The sequence below is a fragment of the Entelurus aequoreus genome, linkage group LG01 (genome assembly GCF_033978785.1).
Source record: "Entelurus aequoreus isolate RoL-2023_Sb linkage group LG01, RoL_Eaeq_v1.1, whole genome shotgun sequence".
Lineage (NCBI taxonomy): Eukaryota > Metazoa > Chordata > Actinopteri > Syngnathiformes > Syngnathidae > Entelurus > Entelurus aequoreus.
The window spans coordinates 86,643,211-86,668,078 of NC_084731.1; the positions used below are offsets into that span (position 1 = coordinate 86,643,211).

Below are 24,868 nucleotides of genomic sequence, written 5' to 3' on the forward strand. Positions count from 1 at the left end.
ATTAAAGTTGGATTACTTCAATAATGTTACTTGTTTATTGTATCTATACGATGATTTCTGATGTACATTGAAATCTAATTATAGGACATTGTATATAAATGTTATTTGCTACTGTAGCTCTTCGCACTGATTTACTTTTTTATGATCTTTTGTTGTCTAATCATTTTATTGCTTTTAGGTTAACCATTTTTAAGGTTGACCAATTTTAACATCAGTCCAGGGACAACTGGACCTTATAGCTAATTCTGGTATGTTAACAGTAATATCTATTAATGTACACTGTACCTGTCAAATAAACAAACAAATAGTATGCCGAATCAATAATCACTAAGCTCAACAAAAAAACTAAGGCCGTATGATTTCCGCGTTTACGTAATAAAACAGAACCCGCTGTTAAACGCAGACTATTAGGGAAATTGACATAAATGGGACTGAAATGTTGTCATTGTGAGGAGAAGGAACATTTGTTTGGGAAAATAGTGTCCAGTAGCGCTCATTCATCCCTGACACACTCACGCTTGTCCTGCCCTAAACACTTGAAACAGGTACTAAACTACGAAGCTAAAGCTACCAAGAACAATCCATACACCCACAACACACCGCATCTGCTTGTGTTGTTGTGAACGACATCATAGATGTAAGATCATTGTGCAAACAGAACAGCGGTCGCATTTTGCGAGGCGCTCTCAATTTTACTTTTTTAGCCTAAAGTGAGTCGCCTCTTTATTCTTTAAGCTGAGAATAACACCACAGCACACTTCCCCCCATCACAATAATAGCGCGGTGCGCCACATCTGGTCTGCTGTCAAAATAAACAAAATAACACAATAGCAAGCATAATGTACTTAAAACACTTATTGATGCATTTACAAAATTATTATACTTTTAACCTAAAATACTGGTCAAAATTGGCCAAAGATGGCCTACTATCACTCAGGTGATCTATATAGGCGGCGCAATAACAACATCCCCATCCTGCGTTACTCGTGACTCCCTGCTGGGCCCCCGATCAAAAGGTTGCCGTTTTACTGGTGCTGTTTGTGCACCAGTAATAAAACATGGTAACACTTTAGTATGGGGAACATATTCACCATTAATTAGTTGCTTATTAACATGAAAATTAGTAACATATTGGCTCTTAACTAGTCATTATTAAGTACTTATTAATGCCTTATTCGGCATGGCCTTATTATAACCCTAACCCTCTAACCCTGGCCCTAACCCCCTAACCCTAACCAAATAACTCTAATTTAAGTCTTTGTTACTTAGAATATGTTCCCCTAGTGTCCAAAAAACTCTAAATTAAGTCTTTGTTACTTAGAATATGTTCCCCATACTAAAGTGTTACCAAAAACATATAACTTTATCTTGAATTTGAAAAAAAACATTTTAGTTTTCACAAAAGAAGGGTTCGGTGAATGCGCATATGAAACTGGTGGGGTTCAGTACCTCCAACAAGGTTAAGAACCACTGTTTTAAAACTATATTTAAAGTTGAAATTCCGGTGGTACAATAAATACTCATGTTTTCAAAATAATAATCGTGTAATTAATCATGATACCAATCAATATAATCGTGATCATTATTTTTGCCATCATCATCCAGCCCTACTTTGTATTAGACCAACAACAGAGGATACATGTGCATGTACGAGCCATCCACAACAAGAGGATGGCAAAAAAGGAGCAGTTTACTGACTACGGCGTTGGACTACAATGGCGGACCCGCAAAGCACTTTGAGTAAATTTGTACCATGTATGGATAATCCGGTGACATAATCAGTTCGAGAAATGTCACAGAATTTGCAAATAGCAAACGACTTGTTTGGTGATTATTTATAAATATCTCTGCTTTGATTTCACATTTCACATTTCTGGTTTTATGCTGATCCTAAACACAACAGCAGGTACCAGTAAGTAAGAAAAGCTGGTTTTGTATAATAAGGTCCCTTTAAACTGAATTAAAAAGCAGCCACTGAATTTTATTCTTCATAATCCAATTATTTGACCAAAAGTTGAGATAATCGATGACTAGTCAACTATCAAAATTTCCCTAGTGTAAATGCAATAGTCTCAGCGTTCATTCTGATGACGAATGAGTGCTGTTGTTGGTTCCTCTCCATTTTTTTTTTTTAATTTCATTTTTGCCTTCCTTGTCATTCCTTCTCTCCCAGTATGGTGCGGGAACCAGAGCCAGCAGAGCAGCAAGAGGAAACCAAGCCATCTGTAGTAGAGGAGGCGGCGGCCGAGGAAGATGATGAGGAAGAGGACGCGCTGGATAACGACCAAGATGGAGATGGGGAAGAGGACGAAGACGGTATGGAAGATGAGGAGGAGGAAGAGGAGGACACGCTTGATGACAGTGACGACGAGCCCGCCACCAATGTTGCCTTGACAACGACGACCACCACCACTACTGAGTCGGTTGAGGAAGTAGTCAGAGGTGAGTTGGCACTCTGTTCTTCTCTCTCGGTGTCTGGAGATTGTGAAGAGAATTCATGCTAAAATCATAAATAAGCTCTATCGCTGGGATTCTCAAACTATGGCACTAGTGGTACACAGGCTCCAGCTTGTGGTACGCCAAAGTATCACTTAATTAAACATGTAAACAGTGTTACTGTTCAAACTGTGTGTAATGTTAAGAGTGGCCAAAACTATTGAATATACTTGTTAAATAAAACCTCTGCATTGTTTTTAATAAATACTTAGACCTACTACTCTACTGTACATTAATGTTGGGTAATTATGGTGGTACTTGGAGAGCCAAGTGTTTTCTGAGGTGGACTTGGTAAAAAAGTTTGAGAACCACTGCTGTAGAACTTTGACTTTATAGTGCTGCCCTTTCTATTTAAATGAACATAAAACACTTTTTTTATATGGCTGCTTAAATGACAGCGACATGTTCTGAATCCAAGTGACAAGGAGAACATGCCATGGATTGTGTACGTTTACTGGCAAGCTGATGCAGTGGTTATGGATGACAGGTTTGTGTCTGTATTCTCCAAGATGTGTGCTGGGCCAGTGCAGAAACTGGTCCATGCCGGGCCATGCTGCCCCGCTGGTACTTTGACCGCCAGGAGGGCCGCTGTGTTCAGTTTATCTACGGTGGATGCGGAGGCAACAGGAATAACTTTGAGTCCGTGGAATACTGCCTGTCTGTCTGCAGAAGCGTCCGTAAGTTCTGCCGAAGGCAGAAGACTCAGACTAACCTCTACTGGGTCAAAATCTCGTTTTGTCTCTAACCCCCTGTCAGATGCTCACTGCTCCTTGGTCTCTTCTGGACTTTCCCTATCGCCCTTAGCTTCCTTTCCTGGCTAATCTTTTGACATTTTCCTTTTGTCCTTTATCAAATCTGAAGTCAGTTTGCAGTAATTGTCATGCTGCATCGCAATCGTTCAAGCTGGCATGTTATTGCTTCACAGTTAAAGCCTTTTTTAATTAGTGTCGGATCATTCAGTTGCAACGTGTAAAGGTTTTAAATCGTTTGACACTCCAGGTTGCTCAATATTGTTCCATTTAAATGAGTAGCTGATTTCAGTGTTTGGCTGCCTCCCTTTGTCTCTGCGTATGTTTTTCTTCTGCGGTGTGATTGTAGTCAAGCTGAGAGCGTGCTGCACTGCCTCAGCCTATTTCTGCTGTGGATGTACACTAAAGGCTGCACCTTTACCATGGCCATATCTCTTAACGTGTTTTCAACTCTTGTGGGTTGTAGAGAATGTGTTGGTGGGATCTTTTTTAAAGGTTGCTGTTGACAAGTGGTCTTTTTCAAAGTGAATAAGAGCGCATGATATTTGTCCTGTGCAGTCATGCGTTCTAAGCAAGCCGATTTTCAGGTGACATGCGACCTTCACGCCTGCACACACGCGCGCGCACATCAACAAGACAGAACGCGAGCCACCTTTTGATTGCTCTTAGTATAATCAACCCTGCTAATTTAATTCAGGTTCACGCCATGTGTCTTAGCACTTTAACTTTCAAGGCCACAGGACGAAGTTAAGTTTGTACAGTGGAACCTAGATTTACGAACCCCTCTATTTGTCAACTTTTCGATTTACAGCTCTTAGAACAAGCCAAATATGCCTCTGTTTGCGAACGCTTCATTCATTCCTTTTGTGTACCGGCTGCAACCAAAAAGCAGGGCGCAACATTTTTTGGTGAGGCACAGCCCCTTCATTTAGCATGTGTGGTTTTTTGCCTTTTGACATGTTTTGTCCATTTTGCTAACTAAATATGAGTCCCAAAAAGACAACAGACAAGCGTAGAAAAAGATGGAGAGAATTAATGTGGAGTAAAAAAATAAAAAGACTATTTGCGAGGAGTACGTTAATGGCGCTTATAAGTTTGGAAAAATCGACGAAGCAGGCTTCGTACCACAGCGAGTTTTGTGATGCGAAAATATTTTTCTGGAAAAATATGCTAAAGAAGACTTATTACACAGAGGAGAAAGCAGCTACCTCTTGTTCAGCGGCGTCTCTTTCAAGTGCGTGCGCACACATACACACAGCCCCTGCCCCCCGATCCCTACCTTCTCTCCCGCCGTCTGCTCCTTTCTTGTCAGCTCCTCTTTTGCCGATGTTAATGTAAGTGGATTTTACTTTTTTAAATGTTTATTTTTGTAGCAATGTGGTTTGTGAAAAGTTACAGATTTTTTGTGGTTTCTGATTGTTTGTGAGGGCACCAAAGGGACTTGCACTTGTTAGCAGAGCAGCGCAATCAGAGAATAGCAGCTTGTTGTTGTTTTGGCTCGTTAATAAAGTGAAAGTTGATCCATCATCTCCTTATGTTTGTTTATAAAGTACTGTAAAGTGTTTTGTATTGTGTTTAAAGTGTACAAACCTTCACTAAAATAGGAACGTTTGCTTTGCTATACACACTTTTCGATTTACGAACCCCGTTTAAGAACCAATTAAGTTTGTACATCGAGGTTCCACTGTGTCATACAAATAATTATGGGTCATGTGAAGGGTTAATTTGTTTGCTTTTGTATAGTTGTGGTGTTCTTCCTCTGTTGACCTATTCTGAGCTCTGTGTTTGTCCTCTATTAACCACATCATAATAAAAAACAAGGCTTTGCTTGTAGTTCTCACCCCTTTTCACCTTCTCTTATCTTTTCTCTGGCTGATGTGTAGTACCCACAGCAACTCCCGGTTCTCCTGACGCTGTGGACCACTACCTGGAGACGCCTGCTGATGAAAACGAACACGGCCATTTCCAGAAGGCTAAAGAAAGTCTGGAGGCCAAGCACCGCGAAAGGATGTCCCAGGTATTAATGAAGTAGCGAGCAAAAGAGGACACTTAGGATTATGCCTTTTCCGATGTTTACGCTTCCATCGCTACTTGCGGATTAGTCATTGAAATAGGTAAGTCAATTTTGTTCGTTGGGGGGAAAGCATTGTGAATAGGAAATGGAGAGTCGACGAGATGTAGCAAAAAGAATAAGTGCATCTTTTAAGCCTCTCTGGGTGGGGCACCTGAACGGATTGTGTTTTAATTGCTTTCTTTAATGAAGTGATTTGCTCTCCAGTGGAGAGACAGATGGTCCAAAGCCTCCGTTTGCTTGCTGCAGACCACGACACCTTGTGCAGAATCTAATACTACATTCGGTGTGCTGGAGTTGAGCACTGCGTCGCCACGTTTAGACACTGCTATCTAAAGAGTATGCAACTGAAGAGGAAGCTTAAGCCAACCGATGCTGCCTGATTTACTAAGATCTAAATACCTCGCGCTAAACAGCGTGTGCAATCTATAAAATAGCTTCTACTATTAGTGGGTGTGTTGCGTGTGATTTACTAACACTGCTTGTACAATTGTAAAGTGGTGCAGACCGACTTACCGTATTTTTCGGATTATAAGTCGCAGTTTTTTTCATAGTTTGGCCGGGGGTGCGATTTATAGTCCGGAGCGACTTATGTGTGAAATTATTAACACATTACCGTAAAATATCAAATAATATTATTTATCTCATTCCCGTAAGAGACGAGGCGAATGTCAGCAATCGTCACACACACGTCAGCAATGGTCACACACACGTCAACCAATAAAAATTCGGCGGGGGCAGGTCATGGCAGAAGTGCATTGTGCGTCATGGCAGAAGTGCCTTGTGGGTCATGGGATGCTACCTGCTACTACGTCCGTAGCTATAAAAATTGATCATTTCAACATTGGCGGTAACTTATAAAAACTGAGAAGGGCTGAACAAAAATGGCACCGAAAAGGAAATCATGTACTGCAGATTACAAGCTGGACGTAGTGAAATATGCAGCAGAAAACGGCAAGAGGAAGTGGCGCATACCTTTGGAGTTGGCAGAGTTGTTTAGAAGCGACACAGAGGAAGAAGATTTCATCTGATTTAGCGATTGGGAGTGACAGAGTGTTTGGTAAACGTATAGCAGGTTCTATATGTTATAGTTATTTGAATGACTCTTACCATAATATGTTACGTTAACATACCAGGTACGTTCTCAGTTGGTTATTTATGCGTCATATAACGTACACTTATTCAGCCTGTTGTTCACTATTATTTATTTATTTTAAATTGCCTTTCAAATGTCTATTCTTGGTGTTGGATTTTATCAAATAAATTTCCCCCAAAAATGCGACTTATACTCGAGTGCGACGTATATATGTTTTTTTCCTTCTTTATTATGCATTTTCGGCGGGTGCAACGTATACTCCGGAGCGATTTATAATCCGAAAAATACGGTATTTAAATGAGTGTACTATACAAGGCATCACCACCATTTACTGCATCATTGTTATTGTGGCGTTTTGGTATGTTTTCAAACAGTCTAGAGACATGTGCTACTTTTATTGGGCATTTTAGAAGCAGTCCTGCAGCGCATCTACATTGACACAACTTTTTTTTTTTACAGCTGAAGATGTGCTCATTGGAGAGAGACTGTACTTATTCCTCTCAAGACACAAAAAAATGCATACTTATATACGTTTTTTCTTATAAGAAATATTATTTTATTTTAATGATAATATTCTCTGTAAAAAAAAAACGAATGTCATTAAAAAGTACAAAGGTTTCGTTTACACTGCACACCAAATCTGATTTTTTTTTTTTTTGCCCTCAAGTGACAGATCTGATTTTTTTTTTGCCAGTCTAAATGCTCCAAATTGCTTCAAATCTGATATTTTGGCATCAGATTCAGGCCACATCAAGAGGTATTCCTGAATCCGATTGGAATCTGATCTTTTGAAATGTGACTTCAGTCTAAACGCAGTGTGACCCAAATGCGATACGGATGTGATTTTTTTCATCAGCTTTGGGTGAACTACACTACCGTTCAAAAGTTTGGGGTCACATTGAAATGTCCTTATTTTTGAAGGAAAAGCACTGTACTTTTCAATGAAGATAACTTTAAACTAGTCTTAACTTTAAAGAAATACACTCTATACATTACTAATGTGGTAAATGACTATTCTAGCTGCAAATGTCTGGTTTTTGGTGCAATATCTACATAGGTGTATAGAGGCCCATTTCCAGCAACTATCACTCCAGTGTTCTAATGGTACAATGTGTTTGCTCATTGGCTCAGAAGGCTAATTGATGATTAGAAAACCCTTGTGCAATCATGTTCACACATCTGAAAACAGTTTAGCTCGTTACAGAAGCTACAAAACTGACCTTCCTTTGAGCAGATTGAGTTTCTGGAGCATCACATTTGTGGGGTCAATTAAACGCTCAAAATGGCCAGAAAAAGAGAACTTTCATCTGAAACTCGACAGTCTATTCTTGATCTTAGAAATTAAGGCTATTCCACAAAATTGTTTGGGTGACCCCAAACTTTTGAACGGTAGTGTACGTCATTCGTGTGCGCCGGAAAGACGCAGTCGCCAGTGGAAATGGATATTTCATCACAACATCCGGTTTCGGTTTCTTTTTAAGACGACCAAATTTTCTGTGCTTCACTTGTCAACAGTGCACAAATAATAGGCTATACATAATATATGAATATAATATTCCCGAAGAAATAGCAATTGTTGAGGGACCGGAATTGACGCTGAGGCTTATTTTCTTACATGTGAGTTGAAAAATAAAGCTCCCGAAGATCCACACTGAGTTTTCTCTACTTAACAGCAATAAAAAAGATTACAACCCTCCAAATATATTACACTATATACATCCGTTCATACATTATATTAAATTTACTTTCAAGTAAAAAAAAACCCACTAATTTTTAAGGTGTAGACTTTTATTTTATTTTGTTATAGCGATGTCCCCCCGGTCAACTTCCTTGTGTTTTCACTTTATCAAAGTGCTCTTACAAGTGACGTTGAGGCCACATTGGGGCCTGTGCACGTTTACACCGAAGTCTTGACAAAAATCGCATTTTACTTGTAGTGTAAAAAATCATCATAAAAATGTTTTATTTGGGCCACTTTGGCCTGCAGTGTAAACAGTCAAAATGACACCAAAATGCATCAATTGAATTTGTTTCAATCAGCCATTTAAGAGTTTAGACTCTTGCCCTCAGGATGCAGGTACGCCCCTAGTAATAGAAAGGCCAAAAACAACAGATACATAAGATCCTTTGTTCCCTCAGCTGTTGATTTTATAAATGAGCTTCTTTAACAAACTTAGCTGCTATGCAGTCACTTTAGTGGGAAGCGACGTGTGTTGATTAGTTTTTATTGTATTACAAATGCTTTTAGTTTTTAGCTCAATGCCTTCATGATGGTTTGTATGTTGTATGTATTTTATGTATTTGTACCGTGTTTTACTGTTGTACCTCGTTTGCACTGTTGTACCTTGTTTTTACTGTTGTACCTCGTTTTTACTGTTGAACCTTGTTTTTAATGACTACTGCTGCAAACCAAATTGCCCTTCGGTGACAGTAAAGATTTTCTAAGTCCAAGTTAAATCCTCTTGCAGCTATAAAATTCTAAAATGATGTTGCTGAATTGATGATATGTCTAATTATATTTTTTTTAAATTCTGAATATCCTAAAATGTTAAAACACACACTTAGGACAGAGGATTCCCGTCTGTCCATCATGAGAGCACTGAATGTCAGTTTGCACGTCCTTTTTACGCGTGCTAAATAGTGCTCGCGAAACGGTAATGAGTGTTGATAAATCACATTGCGCGTGCTAAATATTTATATTTGCGTCTTCTCCTCCAGTACTGTGGGATGATTATTAGAAAAGCATATATTTTGCATATTAGGGAAGACGGAGACGCAAAATGGATGGCACGCCTCATTCTGCTCACTTATCAGACGCAATCTACTTTGCACATGTGCGTGTGCTATCAGGTTTGCACGTATTTTAGTACACACAAACATTGAGTAAATCAGGCCTTTAGTATACTTGGTGTGAAATGTCAGATAAACTGCAGCGCATGTTAGCATTCACACACTTTGTTGATGTACTTTTTCTCTTTGTGAACAGGTGATGAGAGAGTGGGAAGAGGCTGAGAGGGAAGCTAAGAATCTTCCACGTGCTGACAAGAAGGCGGTCATCCAGGTGATTAATACATATTTAAAACATTTCAGGGCCAGCGAAGGTGTTACTCATACGTGTTGCCATTTTGTATGAAGCGTTTCCAAGAGAAGGTAGAGACGCTGGAACAGGAAGCGGCCAGTGAGCGGCAGCAGCTGGTGGAGACCCACATGGCCCGAGTGGAAGCTCTGCTCAACGACCGCCGCCGCCTGGCTCTGGAGAGCTACCTGACTGCCCTGCAGCAAGACCCCCCCAGGGTACAAAACACACAATCATTGTTTGAATGCGAATAACTGACTATTTTTTATTGTTTTAATGTATTCTGTCTTCCTGACCTCAAACAACTTTGGTTTCTTGTCACAAGACATTAATGATGGGTAACTTTACATTTTAACCAATACTAGTACCAAATCTGTACTTCTGAATCAGTGCTCTAATGGTGCCCAAACCAGTACTTGAACATACACGTGTGTAAAAAAAAAAAAAAAAAATTTTTTTTAATTAAAAAAATAACTTTTTATATTCTTTGTGACATTTAGGTTGAACAGGTAATTAAAATACTTTAATAATATAAATGGAATTATAACAGAGTAATGCATTCAACAATAGGAAATAACACTCACAACTAATTGTCATGATTATCGCAGCAAAACCAGCAGAAATACAGACAAGAAAACTTTAACCTTATGTCTAATTATTTTCTTTTACACCTCCCAAGGAAGAAGAAAACATTTTTCACTCTTAGCCGCATGTATAAATAGTATCATGTGTCTATAAAATTCTTCTAAGTACAACATTGCATAACATTGTATCCTTATTAACATTAAAGGGGTCATATTATGATATATTTTCTACATTTAAACACTTCCTTGCGGTCTACATAACATGTAAAGCTGATCCTTTGGTCCAAATTTTGCATAGATTATATTTTACAGACCATCCTTAAGCTACTTTCTGACCGTCTCTTCAGGATGCGGTCTTATTTACTTGCCTCCACTTGTACAGCATCTTCTCCCCATCATCCATTCCATATGAAGTCTATTGACAGATTGAAGTTTGAACTATACGCTACTTTGTATTACAAATGGCAACAGCAGAGGATGCATGTGCATGTGCGAGCTAGTCAGCCCCACAACAAGAGGATAGCGAGAAAGCAGGAGCTTATTTACTACAATGACGGACTTCGGGTGAATTTCTACCATATAAGGATAATCCGCTGACGTCACTGGTGTGAAAAACGTCATAGGACTGAGCAAATTCCAAACGACTCGTTTGGAGAAAATAAGAAGGAAGGCAAGATTGTTTTAAAAATATCTCCATAATGCCTCCATGGTGGGATTTCAAATGTTCAAGATTTATGCATATCCCAAATACACAAACACAGGTAACAATAAGTAAGACAAGTTGGTTTTGCAAAATAGGTCCCCTTTAAAGAAAATAAAAAAGGATGAAATGTAGATCAATTGACAACAAATAATAATTATATTAAAATACGTTTTTTTAGTCTGTAACAAAAAAGATTTAAAGTGCATCAATTTAGGGAAATGGATGGATGGATTTTAAAAGAAAATATGGTACCCCTTTTTTAAATGACAAAAAAAATTGACAGACTTGAACCATTTGATCCTGAAAAATAATATTAAACTCAATAAATAATAATACGTTCACATTGATCAGCAACATTAACTTAGAAGCATAGTATATTAAACGCACAAAACAAAAATGAATAAAACAATTTGTGATTAGTTTTTCTTTATGAACATGAGGATGTCAGGATTAGTGGCTACAATGAGCATGTTTTGTAGTGCACAGCTTTTTAAAGCAGGATTTGAAGCATGATACTGATAAAGCCTGTATCTCTTGGTCACACGCGCCCCCTCCCTGGCATGAAGTTTTGCATGTTAATACTACTATTTGACTACTACTACTATTTGACTCAAACCTTAATTCATTTATATGCACATTTTAAGAATACATAAAAAATAATATTAAATGTTTTATTTGTAGGGCAAATAACTAAATTAACAATGAAGTAAACAACTGTGGGCTACCCCCTGCTTAATATTATGTCTGACATGAATGAGCATTGAACCCACATTTCCTGCTCCAAAAACATTAATTAAGGAACCAGAGACTTACATGAAGTACTGTGAAAACTGCCATTAAAAATATGACGGTAATAGCTATGTTTGGTAAGACAATTGTTTATTTAATTTTACTTAAATCTCTCTTATTAATTGACATGTTGCAAGCTTTTTTGGGTTCTCAACGATGTCTCACATGTCTTGGGCAGGATGGACACTAAATTGAAAATAAAACAAAAAACTCCTGATGACCCGTCCACACTTGTAAACTGCCCTTTCTGGTCTGACAATCTAAAATAAAAATGCAAGCTATACCCTACTAGAACACACGCGCACAGTCAAAGGATAACGTAATGTTACAAAAGCAGAAGTAAAAGTTAACGATCTTACTCACCAGTTTAATAGCAAATGTTTTTGAATTATTTTTATTACAAATATTTCTCTCTCCTGTGAATAATGAGGCCCCTAAACTTGGCTTCAGCCGAGATAAGCCCGTGCATTAAGGCGGCCGTAGAAACAGAACACGAGAGAATGCGCAAAGAAACAACGTGCTTGTGTTTTAATGTTGACGCTCACAATCCGGGGGTTCTTGAATGCATCTTGCTCGTCGTGACGGTCGATCGGCGCATAATGAAGAAGTGCTGCGTTGTTGTTGTTGTAGCACTCGCAGTGTTGTATTAAGGGCTGCCGTTGACATGTTAAGGTCGCAAATAACGTTAAAAAAAAATTTCAGACTCTGTTGCTTACCCTACAAGACGTTACTTGCATAACATATAGTAATGTACACCAAAAATAAATCTATTTCTTGTTATTATTTTGCCGTTTTTTTTGTCCGCCTTCTCCCCCAGTTTTCCTTTGATTGGAAAAATGCTAACGTTAACAGGCTCATTTTTTAGCCAAGTGTGTGACCGTACACCTCAAGAATCATATACCTTAGTACTTGACACATGCTAACTTTTTTTACCCACTTTTCGGCCGTAAACCTCTAGAGTCCTATAACTGGGTACTTGACTAATGCTAACTGTTAGCATGCTAACATTAGCTTGCTAACTTTTTTAGCCAATTTTGCTGCCAAACTTCTCAAAATCATATAACTTGGTACTTGATGCATTCTAACTCTTAGCATCCTAGTTCGGTTACCGCATTTCAGCGGCTTGCGCACATTATTAGCATTCACACTCAATTTCTCCCGAAATTGCATATTCTAGTATCACTTTAAAGCACTGGTCTGCACTCATTTAGCACCAAAATGAGATCAATAGCTACTTTTTTTCCCATCCTGTTCCTACCGTTTACATCGGCACCAGTAGGTATCATTCTTAAACCGAGTTTTGGAATCCATCCCCATTTCCTAATGAGGTTTTTTTTTACATATTGTGTATTTATTAGAGCTGTTATAAAGTCAACTCATGTTCTTAATCACACAAAAAAATCATCCTTTTACCGTAACCGCGAATGGCTATACTAAAATTGTCAGTCCATACGTCAGTGCAAAGATGAGTGAGGAGGCGCTGACTGGTGTGCAGGCTGGCTAGTTTCACTCCAAAATACACCCTGACTTAGGGCTGGATACCGGTAATTATTTGAACTTTGATTTCAATTATGGCTTCTCACGATCATGTGTAAAAGGTAAAAAAAAATGTATGATAAACAATTAAAACACAAAAACTGAATGTTATTGTTTTTTATATTGCTTTTGTTATTTAAATTGATTGGTATTACTATTACTTTATTTGTTGTGGTTTAGTCGTGACTAATTTATATCCGGTTTTTTAACTATATTTAAAGTTGAGTTTTAGTGGTACAATAAATGCTTATGTTTTCAAATTATTAAATAATCATGTAATTAATCATGATTACAATAATAATCAAAATAATAGTGATTATTATTTTTGCCTTAATCCCTGTCTGCACTTTAGATACAACTGTTGCTAAGTTTTGAGCAAATAAATGATGTGCATTTATTTAAAATATTTAAAAAGTTTTCCTGTATAACATTCTGACAAAAAATTGCATTGGTGTTCAAATAAGGGGGTCTTTTTTTTTTGTTACCGTATTTTTCAGACTATAAGTCACTCCGAAGTATACGTCGCACCGGCCGAAAATGCACAATAAAGAAGGACAAAAACATACAGTATATACGTCGCACTGGAGTACAAGTCGCATTTTTGGGGGAAATTTATTTGATAAAATCCAACACCAAGAATAGACATTTGAAAGGCAATTTAAAATAAATAAAGAATAGTGAACAACAGGCTGAATAAGTGTACATTATATGACGCATAATTAACCAACTGAGAACGTGCCTGGTATGTTAACGTTACATATTATGGTAAGAGTCATTCAAATAACTATAACATATAAAACATGCTATACGTTTACCAAACAATCTGTCACTCCCGATCGCTAAATCCGATAAAATCTTCCTCCCCGGTGTCGCCTCTGGTATGCGCCGTTTCCTTTCTTTCTGCTGCTCGATCGCCGTTTTCTGCTGCATATTTCACTACGTCCGGCTTGTAATCTGCAGTATATGATTTCCTTTTCGGTGCCATTTTAGTTCAGCCCTTCTCAGTTTTTACAAGTTACCGCTAATGTTGAAATAATCCATTTTAATAGCTACGGATGTAGCAGCAGTGACCCACAATGCACTTCTGCCATGACGCACAATGCACTTCTGCCATGACCCGCCCCCGCCGAATTCTTATTGGTTGACGTGTGTGACGATTGCTGACGTGTGTGACGATTGCGGACATTTGCTTCGTCTCTTACGCGAATGAGATAAATAATATTATTTGATATTTTACGGTAATGTGTTAATAATTTCACACATAAATCGCTCCGGAGTATATGTCGCACCCACGGCCAAACTATTAAAAAAAACTGCGATTTATAATCTGAAAAATACGGTAACTTAAAATATGCAAGTAAATCGTGATTAATCCAAATTCAAAAGTGTGATTAATCTGATTTTTTTTTTTAAACATTTCCCTGCACTAGTATTTATAAGCAAGTTATTTTGAGTATTTGTTAGTTTCCTCTCAATATGTCCTCTAACTCCGGGAAAAGCTATTTCAAGGCCGATGTGCTAATAAAAAAACATCTTGTAACTTACTGAGAAGCTTTCACGTCAAATTTGATCAATTTTATCTTCAGCTGGCTTGTCTGCGCTCATGCTGTCATGTGTCCGCACCTCACTGTCTGCCTTGCTCTGTCTGCCGCAGCCTCGTCACGTCTTCAGCCTTTTGAAGAAGTATGTGCGTGCCGAGCAAAAGGACAGACAGCACACTCTGAAACACTTCGAACATGTCCGCATGGTGGACCCCAAAAAGGCGGCACAAATCAGGCCTCAGGTACCCCACATCAGAACAGTTCTCTCATGCTGGAAAAATAAATTCATCACCTCTCATGCCCTTGTCTGTTAGGTGCTGACCCACCTGCGTGTCATTGAAGAGCGCATGAACCAGTCGTTGGGTCTTCTCTACAAGGTGCCTGGTGTGGCTGATGACATCCAGGACCAAGTCGGTGAGTTTCACAGCACATTTATTATCTTGCTCCTTTGGGACAATTTTTCTTCTCTGAAAATGTGGAACATTAATAACTAATAGGCAGTATTGTTTGAAGTATTTACAATGTAATCATGGCAGCTTTTAAATAATCTTTATGAGAAATGTTTCTGCGGTCGTTCTTAGCAAATTCCAAACCCTGTGAGACAGATGTGAGAAAGGACTGATTGTGTTACATGTAACAGAAGGGTTGAAAGCTCTAAATTCCATGCATTTTTTTCCTCTTTCTTTATACTTTGGAGCTATTTGACCTAATTCTTCAGCACAGAGTCAATTGAAACTGTTTGCTGGGAAGATAAATCTGTCTCCCTCCCACCTTTCTATCCACCCCATCCTTGTGCTAGGTTTCTGCAGTTTTTTGGGTTGTTGGTGTTGCGTGCGTCACACAGCCATCTGTGTCTCTCTGAGACTGTGACAGTTTGTACTGCAATGTGGATGATGCATGCACCAACACACACACACACATGCACATACACTTACTGGAAGAAAAAGTACCAGTGTGAATGTTTTAAAAATGTTGTTACATTCTTGGAGGCTGAAAATCATCTGTGTGGGTTTTTATGGTATACAGTATGAATTAGGGTTGTGTGGTACCGGTACCAAGTATGGAAGAATTGACGAAGAAGGCTTTCTACCACAGCACGTTTCACAGTCCACAAAAATATTTCAACATCTCACCCAAGTAATTGGGCATACATGCACGCACCCGCCCCTTCCCCAATCAACGCCTTCACCACTGCTTAATCCCCCCCGCCCCCACCCCACCCCTCTGTTGCGAGTTGTTGTGATTATATGTATCATGTTTATGTGTGCTATGTTATATGAGGTTTTTTCTTTGGACTCAGTCTGGACCCCTCCTGAGGGTCCAGCCTTAGACTGATATTTTTTTTACTCTTCCCCCCTTTCCAAATATCACCTTTTTCCCACCTTTTTTAAGGTCCTGTCTTGTCCCCCTGTAAAGTGCTCTTAGTGGGACTGTGCCGAAAATGACATTTCAGTTCTTATGTGTCTTGTACATGTTAAAGAATGGACAATAATAAAGCATCTTGAATCTTGAATTGTGATGAGACCGGAATTTTACCAAAAACAGATCCCAGTGCAGATTTATTTTACAGCGGATGAAAGGCTACCTCTTGTTCAACATTACAAGAGTATACACGCCCCCTTCCTTTTTTGTCCCTGTCTAATTAGCTCCTTGCCTTACTTTTCAAAAATGTTTATCATTGTAGCAATATGGTTGTTAAAGTTATGGATTTTTGTGATTTCTGATCGTTTGCGAGGGCCATAGTGGCTTCTGTGTGTGTGCATGCATTGGCAGAGTAGCGCATACAGCACAGTTCACCTAAAGAAAGACAAAGTTGCTCCATCAACCCTTTGTTAGTTTGATATACAGTACTGCATAGCACTTTATATTGTTTTCAAAGTGTATAAACCTTCACTGAAATATGGACTTTTGTTGAGGCTTGAACCCATTATTCATATTTATATTGGTTCTTTACAGAGAAATTTGCTTTACTGCACGAACATTTTGATAAAATTTACGAAACCCGTTCAAGAACTGATCAAGTTCGTAAATCAATGTTCCAGTGACTGTATAATATGAAACTAACAAATAAGGTAATTGCCATAATACTCTTTCCCTCATCCTCGGTCTGTCTCCTTGTGATTTCTCCTGTATCAGAGCTTCTGCAGAGGGAGCAGGCTGAGATGGCGCAACAACTGGCCAACCTGCAGACAGATGTGAGGGTGAGCTACGGCAATGATGCCCTAATGCCCGACCAGGAGTTTGGAGATGGCCAAACCGACTTGTTGACTCAGGAGGACTCCTTAGGCCTGGGTGGAGTTGGCTTTATTCATCCTGACAGCTTTAACCAGCCCAACACTGACAACCAAGGTGCCTATTGCAGAATTTAGTCCATAAAAATTGTCACTCATCGTCTTGACTATCTTCTTTCCTCCAGTTGAACCTGTCGACTCTCGCCCAAGTCTTGACAGAGGCATCCCCACACGGCCAGGTATGTTTGATATCAGGAGTGTTCAAATCCGATATTGTTATGGGATACTGGTCCAATATCAGCAGAAAAACTATTATCCGATTATATCATCTTGCATCTTAACTCTCTGCTCCGATACAAGCATTTCTGCAGCATGTTTACCCGTGCAAAGATGGACAGTCAGTAACACCAATAACAAAGCTGCCATGCAGTCAGTTTTTACTTCAAAGCTGTCATTGCTCAGAAAATAATTAAAATAAATAACTGACCTATTTAAGGCCCCAATTACTTCACATCAAATATTTACCTTTTATATGTTTTGGGGGATATATTGCATATTGTGTTTTCTCCATATAAATAAAACACGGTTTTCTTTGGCAAAAAGGGCATAAAACTTAAGAAAACATTTAAAAAGTCATAAAAATCAAAATTTATGGATAGATCTGAAGTTGACCTAGAGATTTAACACTTTTATGAGTGGTGCCCTTTTTTGATTTTTTTCTAATTGTCATTGCTCAAAAAAAACAATAATGAACCAAAAGTAATGTTGTTAGGAATTATTTACCTTTTAAAGGCTCCATTCACGTTACATCAAAAATTCCACTTTGAACAAAGTGGCTAAATGGGTATAAAATATAAGAAAAAAACTTTGTCAACGTATGAATCTGATGTTGATCTATAGATGTTTAAGCATTGAAACTTAAAAAAAATATATTATATGACTTATTTTTAACACTCTTTGGATCCCTGTAACCTTCGGCATTCACCAAAATTGAGGAGAGCCTTTACAATACAGCCAATAAATATTGTTTTGGTTGTGAAATTGAAAACTATCAAAATGGCCCCCTGCATGCTTTAATTTTTCAGTTTGTGGCGAGGAAAAATATCCAACTCGCTTTCATTAGCTAACGACAAACAAATCTAATGCACGTGCACGCGTTACGCACGCATCGTAGTTAACATCGTTAAGTGCTGAAAGCCGTAAGATGATGGGATATAACGCTTAAAACACATTGGAGAGTGAGCACCTTTATAAGCATCCGTGCTAAAGCAGGGGTGTCCAAACTACGGCCTGCGGGTCAATTGCGGCCCGCCAGCGTCTTCGGTTTGGCTCGCAAAATGTCAGGAGTTTAATAAGGAATTTGGTCTATGGAGTGTTTTCAAAATAATTTTAGATAACAGCTAATCTGATTGTTGCAAATGTGCCGCCATCTTGTGGACAATGTGAGTAAAGTACATTACCTAATCCAAACAACCTTCCCTAGTCATGGCGCAAACAAATGCAACCAACACAAAAAGTCAACAAACGTGGTAACACAACCTGCTCACTGAACTTTTTGGATATTTATAAAAATAAAATAAAATACAATTCTAAATTACACCCATTCAAATCCATTACAATTCATGATGGCAAGAATACTTATCCAAGTTCATTTTAGCTGCTTGATATTCTGATTGATTCCAAAACTTTAAGGAAGTCTTCACGGAAATAAACAAGGTGGAGTTAAACTTTCACATACTCCTAATATCCAATTACTAATTATTGATTTTATATATCCATTATATTAATATAATATATACACATATATATGTATAGGCTGTATGTATAGGCTATATATACTGTATATATATATATACACACACACACACACACATATATATATAATCATATACACACACATATATATCCTTCCATAATATCATTTTACTTTTTGTTTTATTTTTTTTTAGCCCACTGCGGCCCCCAATTCAAAAAGTTTGGACGCCCCCGACTGTGTGACAAGTAGTCACACAGTCGGTTGGAAATAGAAAAACACATTTCATCTTCATTAAAATGTCTGCATAGCAGCTGTTCTATACAATGCTCCCATCTTAGATCTGCTGGAGTGGGTTGTGCACATGTGTATGAGGGAGCCTTCAATAATAGATGTTGCTTTCCTTTCCCTTGCCAGTGACAGGAATGAAGATGGAGGCTATTCCTGAACTTCGAATGGAGAAAGGAGACAGACAGAGTACCGAGTACGAAGTTCACCACCAGAAACTGGTAAACAAACACGAGGAGGCACTCCCTGACATACGCTGGTAGTGCAGCTCAGTGAACATAGAGGACATGAAAGATGCATTCACTGACACGTGCGCCACGCAATCTTGCAATAATACTGTGCGCCGATAACCGTCAAGGTTGTCGCCATGGAGACGAGTGTCCACAGAGACGACCGTGATAATGAATGCGATTCGCTGTCTGGACTCTGAAATCCTCCCTTTTTTTTTTTTGGCCTGTAGCTGTAAATATTCACTGACAAGCCACATTAGCCGACTTAACACCATGAGGCTGCAACCCAGTTTTTAGTAATCCTCCCGATATTGTAGTTCCAGCGCAAATGCCCCAATCTATAGTAAATCCGCATACCTTATTCCTTTCACCCGAGGTCTTTAATCCCTTAATCCCTGCATTTTATAGCATATCACATTTTCAGTGTCGGTTTGTCACTCATCTCTTTAATTGATATCCATAACAACGTTGAAAGAAGCCAAGGCTGCAATGTCAAGATGCTGTTTGCCTAATGAGCGTCATGCAGGTGACCTGACATGTGTCTCCGCCTCAGGTTTTCTTCGCAGAGGATGTCGGCTCCAACAAGGGCGCCATCATTGGCCTGATGGTTGGCGGTGTTGTCATAGCGACGGTTATCGTCATCACCTTGGTGATGCTGAGGAAGAAGCAGTACACCTCCATCCACCATGGAGTCATCGAGGTGAGAAGCAGCTGACGTGTGTTTTTGGTGATGGGCACGCTGCAGTGCAGTGGTGTCCAAATTGCGGACTGGGGGCCATTTCCGACCCGCAACTTTTTTTTTATTGGCCTGCGACACTTTTTACAGACAAAATAAGAACATTTGACAAAAAAAATTGGAATAAGAAATGTTTGTGTGAGTGTTGAAATGCGCAAGCTGACCCTAAATCCTAAGTATAGAATGCTAACAGAATGTGTCAAGTACCAAGTCATATGACTATGAAGTATACGCATGTAAAATTAGCATTCTTAGCATGTGTCAAGGACAAAGTTAAATGACTCAGAGATGTTTGGCTGCATAATTGGCTTAAAAAATAGTGCGTTGATGTTAGCATGCTAACAGTTAGCATGGGCCAGGTACCAAGTTATGAGTCTGGGGCGTTGGGGTGCATAATTGGCAAAAAAAAAAGGTAGCATGCTAATTTTAGTACTACTGTCTAAGGCTGAGCCAATCAGTGTCCACGATACTGAACCGCGCAATATGATTGTTTTGGTTTTGTTTCTTGGACAATACTACTGTAGTATTGGTATTTTTTAGTTTATTTAGCCCTTTTGTTTTTTGCTTGAAAATACTTCAATGTATGGCAAAATTGTGTAGAATGCTTTGTTACCGATAACCCAAAGCTAAGATATGAATGTTGTGTTCAGGTAGTTTAGCATATATTGATCGCCCTATATTCATCCTTCATGTTTGTGGCCCCATATATATATATATATATATATATATATATATATATATATATATATATATATATATATATATATATGGGGCCACAATATAGGGCGATCAATATATGCTAAACTGAACACAACATTCATATCTTAGCTTTGGGTTATATTTGTTATATATATATATATATATATATATATATATATATATATATATATATATATATATATATATATATATATATAAAACACACTCCTGCCCTTTTCTGGCTCTACCCCAGGTGGATGCGGCTGTCACCCCTGAGGAGCGCCACCTGTCGAAGATGCAGCAGAATGGCTATGAGAACCCAACCTACAAGTTCTTTGAACAGATCCAGAACTGAGGGAAATGTCATCTTATCTACACTCACACAACACAAAACTAACATCTCATTCCACACATCAAGCACCTTCCCCCGCCCCCTCTTTCCTAAAGTAGTCTCCAGGGCGCAGTGTGGCATAGACCTAACCAGTAACTGATGCATACGGAGCAATAGTAGCCAGGGTTTCTTTCATTCATGCTTGGGCGGACACTGTGGTGGAGCCAGTTTGCACCGTTTGTTTACTTTATTGGAGCGAGACACCTTTTTGATTAGAGAGCGTTTTTATATGTTGCTCCGTCTGGGCCTGCTGATTGTATCGGAATGGCCCCGCCCAGTGCTCATAAATACCAAACTCTCCATAAATGAAAGAAGCTTGTTACGTCTGATCCGGGGGGGCCAACGCTTTGTTTTTTTTCTTGGCTTGCACCAATTTTAGAGGCGTGTAGGAGAATTTGGTCTCTGATCAGTCGAATTGTGTTTGCATGGCTCCCTATGTCTCATGTACACCATTTTTTTAGGATATTTTTCTGACATGAAGCCCAGTTTTGTTTCTTTCCTGCACACTCAACACTTGAGAACAATTAACCCGCTCTCCATTCCTCCATTCTCCTTTGTCTTTGTGCATTCTTATGACAGCTGGGCTGCGTTACGTCACACTATCCAGAGATGTAAATGAACTTGCTGATGACGACACTAGTAATTATGTATTCTGAATGAGCTGTTTTTGTTTTTAATTTTCAAGTTTCAATATGCTTTCCACTTTTTTTTTTTTCCAAAAAAAAAAAACAAACAAAAAAAAACCCTACAAAAAACGATGTAAAGTCCTTTTTTTAAACTTGCTTGTAATGTACTGAAGTAATGCTGAAGTCGTAGTTGTTCTATGTAGTCGTGCATGACAACGGGATTTTGAAAGAGGAAAATATACGCAAAAGATCTTAACGCTGCTCTCGAGAACCTCTCACTTATAGATTGTCATTCTAGCAAGATTGTACATTTAGTATCTTCTCGTGATCACGTGAAAAATATACTGTAAATCAAATCTAGATGAACGGGCTCTGCTCTATCTTCAAATACACACTTAAAAGAGATCTGTGATGATTTTTTTATTTTTTATTTTTATTTTAAGTGTGTATTCTTCTTTTCCTGAGGCAGCGGGGGATGGCTTATCTGTATATTTTCATTTGATAAAATATATTGGGTTAAAGATCCTTATGATTTGGGGTTCACCATGTCATTTTTTTTATTACAGAGTGCTAAAGGTATTGTATGGGTGATGGTTTGCAGGGATCTAGCAAGGGATGGATTAGAAATATTTTTTTTTGTCCTCGAGCATTAAGCTGACATTGTGTCCAATTCTGCTTCTGCAATTATTTTACTGTCCACCGATAGAACAGGTGGAGCTCTGGTAGGGGGAGTAGGAGGAAGGCGGCGCGCGCGGGAGAGAGTAAATGACTTGCAGTTCTGGATGGATAGCCAGGCTGTATTTGTAATGGCTTTTACACCATCCATCATCCCCTCTCCTCCCTCCATCGCTTTTGTTTCTCTCCAGGCATGCTGCTCACCTCCATGCCAGTCATGCACATTCTACTTCTCGGGAGGATGAGCACTGCTCTCTGTATATAGATCATTAGAATGCCCCCCCCTGTGAAAGCCAGGATCAAACATTGATCCCCATATCTGACTACAGTCACCTTGTAAGTAAAGCACCCAACTCTTTCCGAAGGTGTGTTGCGTCTCAACACCACAATGGAAAGAAGTCACCCTGTTCAACATCTACAGTGTAGTATCTGTGAGTGTTCAATTCGACTTTTGGCAGCATGTGGTTTTGCAGAGGTGCTCAGAAGAAGCCCAACAGGGGGCAGTAGAGCAATAGAAGCAGGGATTTCTTTCTGTGGGCTGCACTGGTTTGATTGTCAATTGTGTAACATTTGCATTGACCTGGGAAACGCTTTCTACACTGTATTCCATAATAAAGTTTTGAATGTATCTACAGATACATCATGTGTGGGGTTTTTTTCTTCAAATCATGTGTTTTCACCTCAGAAAATGTGTAATTTTCATTGGTAGCCCATAAAATGTAATTACATTGTGTATTGATTTAATACATCATGGACTATATACCGGTAAATTGCATTAATATATTTGTTTTAATATCCAAAAATGTAATTACATTGTGTATTGATTTAATACATCATGGACTATATACCTGTAAATTGCATTAATATATTTGTTTTAATATCCATCTATTTTGTTATATCTGGGCTACATATACTCTGTATGTACTAACTAAATATCTCCAAGATCTATGGGCAATATGTAGTGTAATAGTATTGACATTATATACATTAATACGAGTGTATTAATGTAATATCTAAATAGTGGGCTATGTAGTAGTGCATCAATTATTTCTTCTTGATGTATGGCCTATCAATAGAGTATTATCATTGTCATATGGGCTATAGCAGTGTAATATACACTTATGGACCATATAGTATTGTATTAGTTTAATATTTTCATGATATATGTGCTATAGTAGTGTATTATGTTACATATACAATGAACTGTAGTGTATTTTAATATCTTCATGGTTGGGCTATATACTGTATGTGTATATATATATATATAGTGTTGTGTTTATTGTCTTCATCATATATGTGGGCTTTAGCCTACCGAATATGAAAATGCATTATATTCATGATATAAGGGCCACAGTAGTGTATTAATGTAATATATTAATAGTACTGTATGTGGACTATAACAATGTATTAATACCATAATGATATATGAACTATAGTGTCTTAATGTAATATATACATATGTGGACTAGCAGTGCATTTTTAATATTTTCATAATATATGGACCGTACAGTTGTGTATTAATGTGTTCATGGTATATGGGCAATAGTAGTGTATTAATATAATCAATATGTAATATGTGGACTTTACAAGTGGATTTTAATATTGTCAGGATGCATGGGCTGTACTGTATATAGCAGTCCATTAATATTGTCATGACATATGGGCTATAGTAGTATATTAATGTAATATATATGTAATATGTGGATATATTAGTGTATTTTGATATCTTCATGATATATAGGCTATATTAGTAATATATAAATGTAATGTCCCATGTATATGATACATGGGCTAAATAGTTTATTAATATATTGAAGTATGGGTTATAGTTGTGAACTATTGTATTCTATACATAATATGCGGACTACAGTAGTGTATTATATTTATAGCAGGGGTCCCCAAACTTTTTGACTCGGGGGCCGCATTGGGTTAAAAAAAATTGTCCGGGGGCCAGGCTGTGTGTATATATATATATATATATATATATATATATATATATATATATATATATATATATATATATATATATATATATATATGTATATGTACATATATATACATTGTCTTTATAATCCGTTTTGTCATTTAACATCAATTAACATTGATGTTCATCAACATTTAACATTGTCACGCTATTGATGGGGAAATTCATTTTTAGACAATATGATTTGCCTGAGCGACTAGGAGACACCAAGAGTAACAAGTGGTAGAAAATGGATTAGAAAGGAAAGATTTTTTAAAAAATTAAAGTTTTATTTTTTTATTTTTTTAACTTGGGACTTCCTGTGGGCCGGATTTTGGATGCTGGGGGGCCGGATCCAGCCCGCGGGCCGTAGCTTGGGGACCCCTGATTTATAGGCTATACTAGTGGATTAATTTAATATCTTTATGATATATGCATGGCTTAGATTGTGGTGTATTAATATATTTATAGTATAAGGGTTATAGACAAGTAGAGCATTAATGTGGTACATGCTGTTTGTGGACTACTGTAGTGTATTAATATCTTAATGACATTAAGACCATAGTATTGTTTTCTTTTAATACATACATAATATGTGGGCTATAGTAGTGAATTTTAATATAGTCATGATATAT

At 38.1% G+C, this 24,868-nt stretch overlaps 2 protein-coding genes across 3 annotated transcripts in view; one reads left to right on the forward strand and one right to left on the reverse strand.

Moving 5' to 3' along the window:
- The window catches only part of appa (amyloid beta (A4) precursor protein a), a 62,452-nt gene extending 39,544 nt beyond the window's left edge, over positions 1–22,908 (forward strand). Inside the window, exons 6-17 of one of the 2 annotated variants that reach the window (XM_062060014.1) lie at positions 2,174–2,442; positions 3,006–3,173; positions 5,129–5,262; positions 9,399–9,473; positions 9,548–9,706; positions 14,755–14,883; positions 14,956–15,055; positions 16,778–16,990; positions 17,058–17,111; positions 19,043–19,134; positions 19,697–19,843; positions 20,832–22,908. In XM_062060014.1, the coding sequence (XP_061915998.1) occupies positions 2,174–2,442; positions 3,006–3,173; positions 5,129–5,262; positions 9,399–9,473; positions 9,548–9,706; positions 14,755–14,883; positions 14,956–15,055; positions 16,778–16,990; positions 17,058–17,111; positions 19,043–19,134; positions 19,697–19,843; positions 20,832–20,933 (1,642 nt within the window). In that variant the 3' untranslated portion in view covers positions 20,934–22,908. The remainder of the gene's footprint in view (positions 1–2,173; positions 2,443–3,005; positions 3,174–5,128; positions 5,263–9,398; positions 9,474–9,547; positions 9,707–14,754; positions 14,884–14,955; positions 15,056–16,777; positions 16,991–17,057; positions 17,112–19,042; positions 19,135–19,696; positions 19,844–20,831) is intronic. The other variant, XM_062060024.1, reaches the window with a different exon arrangement.
- mrpl39 (mitochondrial ribosomal protein L39) overlaps positions 1–24,868 on the reverse strand; it is a 350,047-nt gene that overhangs the window by 250,255 nt on the left and 74,924 nt on the right. The gene's annotated exons all lie outside the window — the stretch shown is intronic.